This window comes from Ascidiella aspersa, chromosome 3 (genome assembly GCF_963924565.1).
Source record: "Ascidiella aspersa chromosome 3, kaAscAspe10.2, whole genome shotgun sequence".
NCBI classification, from domain to species: domain Eukaryota; kingdom Metazoa; phylum Chordata; class Ascidiacea; order Phlebobranchia; family Ascidiidae; genus Ascidiella; species Ascidiella aspersa.
In genome coordinates, this window is record NC_139449.1 from 7,331,004 (window position 1) to 7,344,297 (window position 13,294).

At 36.6% G+C, this 13,294-nt stretch overlaps 1 protein-coding gene across 1 annotated transcript in view; it reads right to left on the reverse strand.

The window, feature by feature from the left end:
• Positions 1-900: 900 nt before the first annotated feature.
• Positions 901-13,294, reverse strand: part of LOC146159000 (oxidation resistance protein 1-like) — a 40,230-nt gene continuing 27,836 nt past the window's right edge. Inside the window, exons 10-16 of the mRNA XM_083383378.1 lie at positions 12,548-12,712; positions 11,444-11,568; positions 8,746-8,849; positions 4,190-4,318; positions 3,037-3,198; positions 2,515-2,684; positions 901-2,126 (exon numbers count right to left, since the gene is read on the reverse strand). Of these exons, the coding sequence (XP_083239504.1) occupies positions 1,985-2,126; positions 2,515-2,684; positions 3,037-3,198; positions 4,190-4,318; positions 8,746-8,849; positions 11,444-11,568; positions 12,548-12,712 (997 nt within the window). The 3' untranslated portion in view covers positions 901-1,984. The remainder of the gene's footprint in view (positions 2,127-2,514; positions 2,685-3,036; positions 3,199-4,189; positions 4,319-8,745; positions 8,850-11,443; positions 11,569-12,547; positions 12,713-13,294) is intronic.

Here is a 13,294-nt window from a genome sequence, read left to right on the forward strand (position 1 = left end):
ACTGATACCAAATAAAATTGTGCAGCATTAACCGCGCGATCCAACAAAGAAACAATAATATAGCCTACATAAAACAAATATAAAATTAAAAATATCAGATAAATAGCTTTCGAACCCAAATTTCGGCCTTGTATCCTGAAAATATAATTACCGTTACACGCATCAGTTTTATGATTTTGTTCCTTTGTAATCAGTTCTATGCATTTGATTATAGTATGAGGACACTTTGTATCAGACCGCGCTGCTTTTTGCTAGTTAAAAACCTGTTCGCTCTGCAGCACGTGGTCACGATCACCAAAAACTATATTTTTGCATGTTTTAAGCAATTGTAAAACTTTATTGCGCTCTAAGGGATTCTGGATTAGGTTTTTAACATGTCTTGGCCTATTTTGATAATTTTGTTGTAGCCCTACCTAATGCATCGTGCGTATCGTTGCACCAAAAGCGTTTGTTCGCTTTGCTCGAATCGATTACAACTTTATAATATAAGTTTTGTTATAAAAGTAAAATCTCTCCAACATGTGTCTCCAACTTTAACAAATCAACGAAATGTGTAGGGTTTTTAAGATTATTTTTGTGACGTCACGTTATGACGTAACTTTGTGACCTCATCTCTGAACAAAAAATATATGCGACGCAAACACAAATCAAATCGCGCCTTGCTGCCCTTACTAAAACTTTTCCCAAAATCACCGAACCTTTTTTGAGTTAAATTAACAAAGTTGGTAAGTTCTAGAGTGGAACTAAGAAAATAAATATTGTTCCAGTTTGTAGAATTTAGTTTTGTATATATGCCCAATGATTTTCTGTACTCACTATTGTAGTATAAGATAACAGTTTCAAGTAAATATTTTTACTTACAAACAAATCACCAATAAGTTGTTGAAAATTAAAGGCGTAACGTAACGTCCATTGTTTCAAAATTTTGCAATACGATTATCAAATGACGGAATTAGGCTGGAAAGGCGTTAAGGTAATTATAATCAGGGCTGCGGAGTAGGTAAAAATAACCCGAGTCAGACTACGGCCAAAAAACTGAACTTTTTTTTTGTGACGTCATCTCTGAAAAGTATAACGTGTCCTGGTAAATACCAATTTTCATTGTACCGAGTGTTCAAAAGTTTCAGTAGTGTGTATAGTTAAACGTAGCTTTACCGAATCAAAATATACGGTTTTCGAAAAATTCTTTATTTTACCACCAACGAAAAAAACGTAAAATATGATAACAATAATAATAATAATATTTAACATCTTTTGGCAACTTCACAGGAAACTTAATTTACCCACTGATTTCGAGTGGGTGCACTACTATCGGGTCACCGGGATGGAATACACGGACACAAGTTTGCCATAACTCTACGGATGATTGCACATTTACCGGGAAGCAACGAGAGCACAGGGGTATTCCCTCGGGACAGAATCAGGACCTCCTCTTTTAAGCACACACAGTGGCACATTGTGACGTCATAATACGGGGAGGGACGCAGGACGTTCGAAGGTAAACAAAACTTGAAGTACAGGAGCAACAGTAAAAAATAGCAGTTGCGCATGCGTTTTACTACCTGCACGTTTTCGATACAGTTTTTTGACACAAACAGTCGGTTCAGTGTTGGTCAAGCGTCATTTTTTAGGGTATACACTGAAACAAATACACGTTTCTTATTTAAAAATGACACGGCGAGTTGTTGAAACTTCTCAATATTTGGTATCATACGTTTTCTGCGTCCATTATGCTTCTGGCATACGAAAGCAACAATAAATTATATTAGAAATCAAATCGTAAAAATCTACCAAGCAAATAAGTAAACAGGGCCCACGAGCACACAAAAGGTATTTGTCCAGAATGTGATATTGGCGTGCATTTCCGATTTTGACCTTGGCCGGTCGCGTTTGTCCTGGACCTTGACATAAGGTCACGCTCCTTTCCACGTGGTGTAGCGCGCGTGGCGGCTTTCTGCAAGCTGACAGGCCTCGCTATAGGGATCTAATTGTTCTGGAAGGTCCACACTTCCACTCCTTGGATGAAGAAGTCTTGTGTGGATGAGAGCAGCGTGTTGTTGAAGGTCAAACACGGGTGACTGCTGCCGTGACAGAGGTCACCGTCCAACCAGAGCCCAGACAAGCCACTAATACAAAGGAAAAAATGAAAGTTAAAAACTGATTGCCAGGGTCACAAATGTTTAAAGCCTGTTAAACTTTTTTCGGTTTTAAAGCGCAATATTTTACAACCAGTTACTGAAAATAATAACTAGGGCGATTATTTTTTTACTAACTAAGGCGATTGTTTTTTGTATTCAAACTAAACACTTGTTGACCGAAATAACAACACAGGAGTTTGTTCTTAACAACAACAAAAAAAAAAACTGTCGAACTGTAATTGTTTTAATGAACTAATACTTGACTACACTATGCAGTTTGCACGGATCTGTAATGTAGCTTGATTATGAATTGCAAAGCTAGAAAGGTCGAGTAAATCGATAAATCGATATCATATTTGACTGTCAAACTACTTACTCTCCCCCTCCAATGGTCAGTGAGTCCGTGTGTCCCTTGAGAAAGAACATGTTCTCGCCTGTCCAGCCGAACACCTGCAGCGTCGGTTCGAGGGTGAACAGAAACGACTCTCCCGTGCCCAGAAAGTGCTCGCTCACCTGAGGCGCGCATGACGTCACAGCACCGAATTTCTGGCAAAAAAATATAAAGCGGGATAAGTTTTGATGATGAGAACAGCGGAGGGTCCTAATATTTTTGCCTCGATAAAACGGTGTTTTTCGATTTTGGGACCGAACATTTGCATGGTAAAAAGTGTTGAAATAACATAAGACAAAGAATTGGCTTAAGTGCACGGTTTTCAATTTTTTTATTTTAAAATTGAGTTATTTATCTGTTTTTTTTTACCTTTAACATTTTTCACACTGGCAATGGCATGAGGTATTGCCGAAATTTTGTAAATAACGAAATCTCGATATCATAAAATTTGGCTTCATAATTGTTACTGAAAAAGCGTCATACCACTGAAAAAACTAAAGCACTTACATATCCCTCTGTGTCTTGCACGACGATAAGGACAGGGGAGTCAGAGTCGGAGAGTCTTGCAGTCCGTCGGTACAAAGTGCGAAGGCTCATGCCATGCTCAAAGGTGCTGTACAGTAGCTTCCACGGACAGCCAACACACCGGGCTGGAAGGTTCTTGCACAACTGAATACAATACAAGAGTTCAATTTTGGCCAATATTTTTTTCGGTGACAATTTTACAACGTTTTTTTCAAGACCGAAAAAAATCTCAAATTTTCGGACTTTAGATGTTGTGTTTTGGTTTAATTTTCTTGGCTGATTGATTTAAGTAGAGCTTGGTTTGCTGTGTTCAGCATCATGCAGAGTTAGTATGCGAAATATGGGTTGTTTAATAAACTAGGTAGATAAAATAATTGTTATTTGCATTATATGTTCAACTAATACAAGTTAATGCTGTATCGTGGATATCTAAAAAAAATCGGTTATCCAAAACATAATATTAAAAATATAAAAAAATTGGGTATTTATATTTGGGTTTGAGTATTTTTTGCTAACCAAGATGTAGATGAAGAATAACAAAGTTTTTAGCCTAATTTGAAAATTATAGTGTTTAATGACAAACATCCCTACAACTTGAAACAACATCTATCCCAGTTAACCAAATAAGTATAGGACCTAGTCCAACTCACACAACCCAATTAATTCCTATGTGATAAATACCCCCGGTCAGTTGTTATGAACATTCTTTTTAACTACAATAGTGCTACATTTTTTAATCTAAGGAAGACAAACTAGTAGTGCGTCAATAACCTCAAGCAATTTCAGATGCTTAGTACAGTGTTTTTTTTTGTGGCACACTAAAATAAATCTTAAACATTTTAAGGCACACTTTTTACAGAACGACAATACAGTAGCAACTGCCCTTAAACACACAACAAACAAGATGTATACATTTTACTAGTATCAATTTTGTTTTAAATAAGTGCCCATGTACCGAATGCTCAAGTGTATGCCTATTTGTAATACAATAACTAATTTTCCAAAATTAAAAGAAGTTTCATGGCACACTTAACAATCTTTCTAGGCACACAGTTAAAAAATCACTGGTTTAAAAAATAAAAATGAAATAATTAATGGCGATTTATTAAGCATGATAAAAAACGCATTTACATACCGATAGGATTGTTGCATCGTTTAGCAGGTTACTAGAGTCTAAGACTTCAGGCATCAACGAGGTGTCGTCGTTAGCAAGTTCTAGCGCTCCCAGCGTTGAGCGTCGTTTGGCTTCCTCGATGCTCAGAATCTAGAAAAAAATGATAAAAATTAATTTCAGAACAAAGGTCAAGCATAATATTAGGATCAACAAGACAGTATCTGAGGTTAAAATTGATAAAAAAATATATAATTTATGGTCATATTATGAACAAATTCATATTGTTATATAGAAAGGTTTTTTGCAATTATTGAGTTATTTGGTGCACTAGTTGTCTATGATGCAACCAAATTACTTCCATTTTATTAATGATAAATGGCAATTAGGAAGGAAGTGTGCACGCATATGTCCCAGTGTTGGCTGAGTCGTCATTTTTGGGCACGTGGCACTTTTGCTTAACATGTGTTACTTGCTCTAAAGTCTACATTTGTATGTAAACTGTAAAAATTCATTTCAGACAAACAAACATAAATAGATAAAAAGTTACTAAATTTTAGTTGTTATCCTAAATCCTTGAATGCGGTCATAGGGTTGCCACACAATTTTATTTCAACAATTCAAAGATCAAAATTTATAAGTTGCGAAGACCTAAAATTGGATTGCTCAATGTTTTTTAAATATGATTCAAAAACAAAACATTATAATAGCCATTGTTTTTTAATGCTACTTTCTAAACTCATAAAGTCAAAATTTAAGCTGGACATAAAATAAATTTAAATATTTTGTGGCAAGCCTGTTTGAATTAATAATCTTCATTGAAGCACTAGGCGCAATGGTATGCCATGAACACTGAACAGTTGCCTGGTACCCTTTTTTTAATTTATTTATTTGTTTAACCTCTGGCGTTTCCTATCTAGAATAAATTACTTGGAAGTTAGGGCAATTGTGGGGTCCACGTAAAAGAGCTTGGAAACAATTAAGACAAATAATGTTATTGTCTAATAAAATCCGTAACAAGAAGTTTAGAAGTCTACAGGAGCATCCTGAATAAAAAAAAATTAAAACCCATTTGACTTAAAATAAAAAAAAATTAGTTACTTTTTTAGGTTTAATTTTCGAGGGTAAAGTTTGAATTTGTGGCGGTTCTTGATAATTTGTTGGCGGACTTATCAGCCTGACACTTTCCACTCTATCGATTCTCAAACTCAAATCGTTTTCCTGCTTGACTTTCGGGCGCAACTTTCGTCGGTAGAAAGAAACGGCAGCTTTAGTATATCTTTGAGATGTTGCGATGAGAAAAAATGCAAGAGCTTTTAGTCGCTTTCTACTCTTGCTGTGTAAAAGTAGCCCAAAAGCGATAAGGAACGGCACAACATGCCACAAATTCCCACGCTGCCCGTGATTCGACAGAAACATTTCTTTGCTTTCAATTGCTGAATAATTTCTCATTTAAATTGTTTAAAAGGCATTATTTCTGAAAAAGCAATGGTGTGATAAACACGGAACACAAAACTTTATGTTAATAATTTATCTAAAAAGTATTTGCCATAACAGTAAATATCAAAAAGTTCAAATGACTGTAACATAATGTTTTGAACTGTGGCAAATTGGTATTTATTTAAAAAAAAAAAAAATGCTGTTGGAAGTGCTTTGTAAAATTACTTAAATTATAATTCCTTACTGCGGCGCTGGTCTAAAATCCTACCACAACGCACATTATTTGGGTTAGGGTGCGGGTTAGCATTTGGGTTAAGGTGGGTCAAGTGTTATTATTAAATAATGAATATAATAATACTTGGCCCTCTCTAACCCGAACCCTAACCCAAATATTGTGCGTTGGTTTAATAGTTATGGTAGAATTCTAGACCAGCGCCCTTACTGTGCTGTCAAGCAACTTACATAAAACTTAAAAACTGCTATAATTGAATTATCACAAAAAGAGTACAAGACAAGAAATCACGTCTGCAACAGAACTATGGCTAAAATTACAAAATCGAACCTAGCAACATATGTACAAAATATCTCAAATATGCAATGACTTCTGAATTGCCATACTGTCAACCTAATTACAAAATAAGCGAATCTAACACTACAAAAAATTAGGAAATCTAAGCAAGTAATGTCAGCACAGTTTCAAATGCAGAAACACAGCAGCAACTGGACTGAACATTTTTTAGCTGTTTAACTAACTGACTGACAAGCACAAGGATTAGAAAATTCAGGCACTTTTCAAATATATTTAAGCTCTTTGCTAACTGTTCTGCCGTTCAGTCGTTTTGAGTATTCCAGATCGATCGCTTATTGTACAACAATCAAGCAACGCGTGTACAAAGGGCCCTGTGTGACATCACAAGTGCAACAGCTGAAATGATCGCCCCGAGCACGGGATGAGTACCACGTGACCGGCGGTCATGTGACGCTTGCGCGACAGAGCGGAGCGCAGAGTTAGAAAATATTCGAAAAAATGGCGACTACCGTTTTAATCGGGTACGATAGAAGTTTTTTGGTAGGTGAAGATTGAAATAATTCAAAAAGAAATCTTTTTAAATCAAAAACGTGGCTAAATTGCACATTTCCCATCTAAAACCTTTACATTTTAAAATGTTTTAATTGTTTTGAATTGAAACCGTTAACGTAACCATGCCTAATGTTTTGTGTTTGATATCACGTTTGATTAACCAGGAAACGACTTTATTGTGCTTCCTGCAAGTCGCATACTTTTCGTAAACTTCATTTGTCAAACTGTGATTAAATCAGTTCAACAAAACTTTTTAACGCGTAAGGTTTTTTTCACGTCAGAGAAGTAGTTGAAACGAGATGAATGACGCTGTGATCTTTTGCACTTTAATGTATATAATATTTTATAATAAGGCAAAATCATGATGCATTGAAGCGAACGTTTCTAAAACTATGGGTCGCGACCTAAAAATGGGTCGCTAACTTAAGTTGTTAACATGGTCAGGTTTGGGGATGCCTGATGCTTGACATTTTTTTCCGGTACCGATACTCGATAATCTAGACAAAACGTATCGAGATCCGATCCCTAAGACGTCATTACTATGCCCAAACTAACAAAATAGATTAAATTAAAACGTTTAAAGATAACCTTTCCCAAGGTATTGGGCCGAAATTCGCTTTGGTGTTAAGAATTGAAGTTCAGTTTGTTAACCTATTATTTTTTTTTTAAGAAAGGCATGGCTAAAATACCAACATTAATTTAATATGGGATCGGCATCGATGCCACCCTAGTATCGGACGACGGGAACACACAATAAGACCTAAAAAGCAACAATGCATAAAGCCCAAAAAACTATAAAACCATAGTATTAAGACAAACGACATAATAAAGCCAAATACGCAGTAATATCCAGTACAGCATACGATCAAAATCGTCTGACTAAGACCTAAATCTGTCGGGATAAGGCCTAAATTCATCAGAATTAGTCCTAAATTCATCGAAATAAGGCCTAAATTCAACGGAATAAGGCCTAAATTCTTTGGAATAAGTTCTAAATTCATCGGAATAAGGCCTAAATTCAACGGAAAAAGGCCTAAATTCATCGGAAGAAGGCCTAAATGGCCAGAATAACGCCCGAACCTGTAGGTAGAGGGTATGGGACGATCGGGGGCCATCGGTCTGGCATCGGCCGTTTTGGTGACTACGTTTGGACGCCCTAGTCTGACCGGCGTCGTCAGCGCTGTTTCGGCACCGGATTTTTTGTCCTGTTTGGGGTTATTGGTGGGTAATGGGTGGGGTTAGAAAATGGGTTAGTGTTGAAACTTTTAGGGGAGTTAGTGATGTACTTAGGGGTGGGGTTTGGGGTTAGTTAAAGTGTTGTTTAGGCCTGATTTTGACCTTTTAGGTCTTATTCCGACGGATTTAGGACTTATTACGATTTAGACGGTACTAATACCATAGGTATTAACCCTATTTTGGTCTTATTCCGAATTGTGTTTTATTCTGACGTTGGTGTTGTTCTTATCTTGGTCGTATGGCTGGAGTCCCGGACGACTACCGATAGTACCACTTGGTATCGGATATCGGCTACCGTCCGTTATTATCTATAAGATAGTTAGTTTTATCGAGATCGGTTCACTGCAGGATTTCTTCAAAATTTGATAAAACTGCTTTTAAAAGTGAAACGAGCTTATACAAGCAAACAAATAGGATCGGGGAATGCGGGTTTTGGAGAGTGTCAGGACACTTTGAATCGTTATTTTTATGGTTTATTAATATTTTACACGTAAACTAATAAGGGGTTGTCACACAGTTTGATGAAAAAAATCAGACATTAAAACGGCTTTAAAAAAAAAAATTAAAGCATTTCGAAGACCTAACTCAAACTTCATTTTCGAAGACCTTACTCGACTTCTTTTTAATATCATTCGAAAACAAAACAGCATAAATGCATGGTCAACATATTAAAAAAGAGTTACCTCCCATTCCGACATTAAAATGTCTTTTTAAAAAAAAAATATTTTGAAAGACCTAAAATTGGATTACTTAACTTATTTTGAATATCATTCGAAAACAAAACAGCATAAATGAATGGTCAACATATTAAAAAAATAGTTACCTCCCATTCCTTTTCGATGCGGGCGTCGCTGAAGAAATCATCGACGAATTCTAGCGAGGCGTTGGTAGAGCTTCTCTCTCTGCTCTCATCGCCCACCGCCGCTTCTGACGACAACATTACAGGTTAGACGAGCTACGTTTTATTTACATGGCGACGGTACCTGTAACGCAACTGGTCGATTCATACAATCTAATAGCAAAGAGTGTGGACTATATTTTCTGTATAAAAATTTCGCGATTTGTCCACTTGGGCATGGGTTCTTTAACTTTTTTTTACCATGAACCCCTAATTTTATTTTTGCGTTGCGTGAACGACGGTAGGCACATTTTTATTTTATTTTTTAAATGACGTCATAAAATGATGTCACAATCGAATAGACTCCAGACATGCGCTGATGATTCAAGTAAAACGGATTTTAAATACATTCAGTGCTAAAACGTTTTATTATTTAATTAAATTATTTTCTCTAAAAAAACAAAATTATTACTTTATTAGTTCACGCACACCCAAGTGACCCCAGTTTAAGAAGCCCTGATTCAGGGCCATTTTAAAATAGGCAAGTCTTTCGTTTCGGCTGCATTTTATATTTTTTTACATCTGTTCATCTCGATATGACCGTTCGAGATCGATATGACCCGTTCGAAAATTACATCACTTTTCGAATAGCTGCGCGATTTTTTATCGATTTGAAAGATTTACATTACCAATAAGTCAGTTTCTTTCCTTTTTTAACCAGTATAACTGTTTACGTCTAAAGGTTAAAAGTTACACGAGAATTAGGTAAAATATCACTCTTCGCTTCGATGTAGCTCTTACAACTTTTGCCAAAAAATCCTGATTTTGGGCAATTTAGAACTTCACAATACAACAAGATACAGAAATGCATTTGTTTATTGTCTATCAACAAATTTACAAATCTCCCCTCAACATTTTTGATTTACAAATCTTCCCTACTTTGTTTTATAATCCTATCTCTAAACAACAAATTTAAAATTTCTGCTCATACGCAGGTAGAGTGCAGCACGAACTGTCTGCGCTGCCAACGCATTTACTAAGATAATATGCACTGAAGAAGATTACTCATATCTTGCTCATATGCGCTAGCAACAACAACACTACACCTATATGTCTAAGTGAATGTGTTTCAAATCGAAACAAGAATTTGGTTTACTGGGACCTCGAATAGAGTGTTAAATACAAACATTCAGGTAAAAGGGCAAATACACGGCTGGGTAATTCATTAACGTCGTTGCCAAACCGAAACGAAATGAGATGACCCACGCATTTCGCATTGCCATATGTTCCTGAAAAAAAGGCAATATTTAACGAAAACATGATTTACGTAAAGAAACATCTAGAAACCTTTGTTGAAACATCACGTAAAATGTCCACTAAAATTTAAGCCGGAAAATGTGTGGTCTCCTTGGCGATTAAACAGAATTCAAATTTAGTATCACTTCCTATTCAGGAAATAACAATATTTGCGATGTTTAATAGCCCTAACCCTTTTATAAATTGCGAATCATTTAAAAGGTTAGGGATGTGCGAATTTGCTAACAAAATCTAAGCTTTACCATTTCTCAAGATTCCAATTTCGGTTAAAATAATCCACTTCATTTTGCCAAAGCCCCTTTTCTACGCTACTTTTCCGATTTTGACTTGCGGCAATATACGTTTTTTCTGGCACAATTCAGGACACTTTTCTAAACAGTTCTACTGTGTAACTGCGCTGTCTGTTCATAATGTAATCAATCGCGACTTATGCGGAATGTGCGAACATGTATTGTGACGTCATATTGTAGCACGTGTGTCACGTGATTCACATGACGGCCTGCCCTCTCACGGTATAATAGAGGGAGAAAATAGCAGGCGTGAGATTACGAAAATTGGTTAATAATCCACTTTTATGTGAGATTCAAGAAAGGTTTCTCGATTTGTTTCGTAATTTCTTTGTCGATTTCAAAACCTGCTATCATGTGTGCAAAATTCGTTCTTGGCTAGAATCAATAAAGATGTTAAGTGATTGCAATTGTTTAAGTCAATGACTTGATATGACTTGAGTAAAATAAAGTAAAATGTTTTTCTGCGGCAAACGACTTTCGACATAAGTTGGGTAGGTTAGGAATTGGACTGAAAATTAACATATTTTCTAGAAAAATTACCTCACTGGGTCTTTTAACATTTAGAAATAACTTTTTGGTTAAAATTAGTCTTAAGTTACATGATTATGATATTTAGAATAGTCTCAAAGAGTGTCCTTACTATGCTCAACAGTGTAGTTAACATCTTTTTATAAGGATACCGCTAAAAAGTAGTTTTAAAGCCTATTGGTAACCGGTTTGTTTATTTTTGCATGTTTTGTTTATTCAACTAAAACAAACAGCAGATATTGCTGTAGGCCCGAACACCAAACAAATCTCCAGGAAAGCAAAATACAACTTCTAAACTACGTGCCGCTTTGCACACGAAACACTTCACATGCGTGCGTTGTCACCACAAAGCGGTTTGTGACGTCACAAGCGACAAGCCGCATCTTTCAACTTAATCGAAACGAGCGAACCCACAAAATTCTAGCAGAACAAATAAATACAACCTCAAACTACGTGCCGCCTAGCACACAAACAACGCTTCACATGCCTGTAATGTCACCACAAAGCGGTTTGTGACGTCACAGGCGGGTCCGCATCGTTCAACTTACTCGAAAGGAGCGAGCCGTCCACTGCTGCCATCTGGTTGGTGACGACGAATCCGTTTTGCTCGGCAAAATCCAACGTGTGCTGATCGGGTGTCCATTGCATAAAGAAGGCTAGGAGATGATCAGACCTGGCGAAAAAATAAGCTTTTTCATTCTAAACCGCGGGCTAGAAATGTAGGCCACCAAAATAAATAGTCAGTTTTGGGTAATGTTTTGGCGACTAAGCAAGATGCTTTGGAAACTTGCATGAGTGCTGTTTGCACAAAACTCAGTGTTAATTTTGAACATTTTATATAATGGTCGATTTCTTAAAATGTGATTTAGCGCACTTATTTTTAAACGGTTTACCGTTTGACAGTAACAAATTAGCGAATATTTGCGAATATTTAAGTATAGGGTGAAATTGTTAAACTAGCTCACGCCATTAGCTATTTTAGGTGCAAGATTAATTGTTCCGCATCAATTGACGCAAAGATTTTTGACTTTAAAGCATATTTATCAAAAGTGCAGATTTTTCGACCGTCTGTTACAACACGGTCAACTAAATAAGACCACTTTTAACAGGGTTGAGCATTATTGGTTTATTATTTTGATCTACTTCAGCCTATGCATGAAGTCACAGAGCGGCGAATATTTAAAAATCGCCAGTCTGACCAAAGTCCAGACTATCTTTTATGAAGTGGATGAAATTTTACATCTTACATATGTCGATTATTGCGAGCAGTTCTCCTACTGCGTCTCTGCTGTTTATCATGATAAGAAAGGGCGTTCCAATGCACTACAAAGGCTAAATCAAACACAAACACATTACGACTTTAGTAGGGAGCATTCTATGTATCAATATGACGTAAAGAGTCATATGCAAAGTAGGAGGGGCCATTTGAACGACAGTTTAGACCGCTTGAGAGGCTCACAGGGGCAGTTAAACTTTTGTAAATCTATTTGGTAAAGAACATATGACAGGAACTCTCCTAAAACCTTAAAAACAACGAGGGTATAACGAGAGACCCTACTAGTTAAATAGTTTAATTTATTTATATTATAACAGAGAATTCATTAACAATATAGCCAGCGCAGGTTAAACTTTGGCCAGACTTAAAGTCTTACTTCGATTTTGGGATCTTGAACCAGCTCTCGTTTAGCTTGTCCTCCGACTTGCTTTGCTCTTCGGCCTTAGCGTCCTTCTCGTCGCTATGATCGGCGATCTCCTGGTTTTTCGAAAAAGTTCGCATCATGGGTAGTTTGGAACGCACGCAGAAAAACATGCTACTCCTGAAAAATACAAGGTTGGGCCATGGACATGGGGAAAATAATTGTAGCATAGTCCAATCACACGTAAACATGAATATTAACAGAAGTCTGTGACACAAACAGCTGGTTGGTTACTTTGAAGCAGTGGTTTGCAAACTTTTTTTTTGCTTGCGGCCCACTTTCTATAAAACAAGGATTTTACAACTTATAAATCGCCCTTAATACAAGCCAAGGCACTGGATGGTGCTATCAGCTTCAAAAAAGATAGTGTGTATTCAAGTCTCACATGCTTGGCTGCATTCCTATTTTGTGATACAAATAAGTTATTAAGTAACGATCGAAAATTTAAGAATCTCTTAAAGAACACTAATCTTCCGCGGCACACAGTTTGAGAATCACTGGTTTAGAAGCAGCAGAGGTTTAAAAAAAAAACCTGAATCATTTCTACTAAGTTGTTTGCAGAGGTTCAGTTGGACGAGGCACCCAGGTGCAAAAAAATAAAAAAATGCTAACGAGTGATCAGGTTAACTGGCGTGTTGTGTCCCCGCTAATTAACGGTGGAAAATTACTCGGCACCGTACAGCAACCTTGGGCAGATACCCC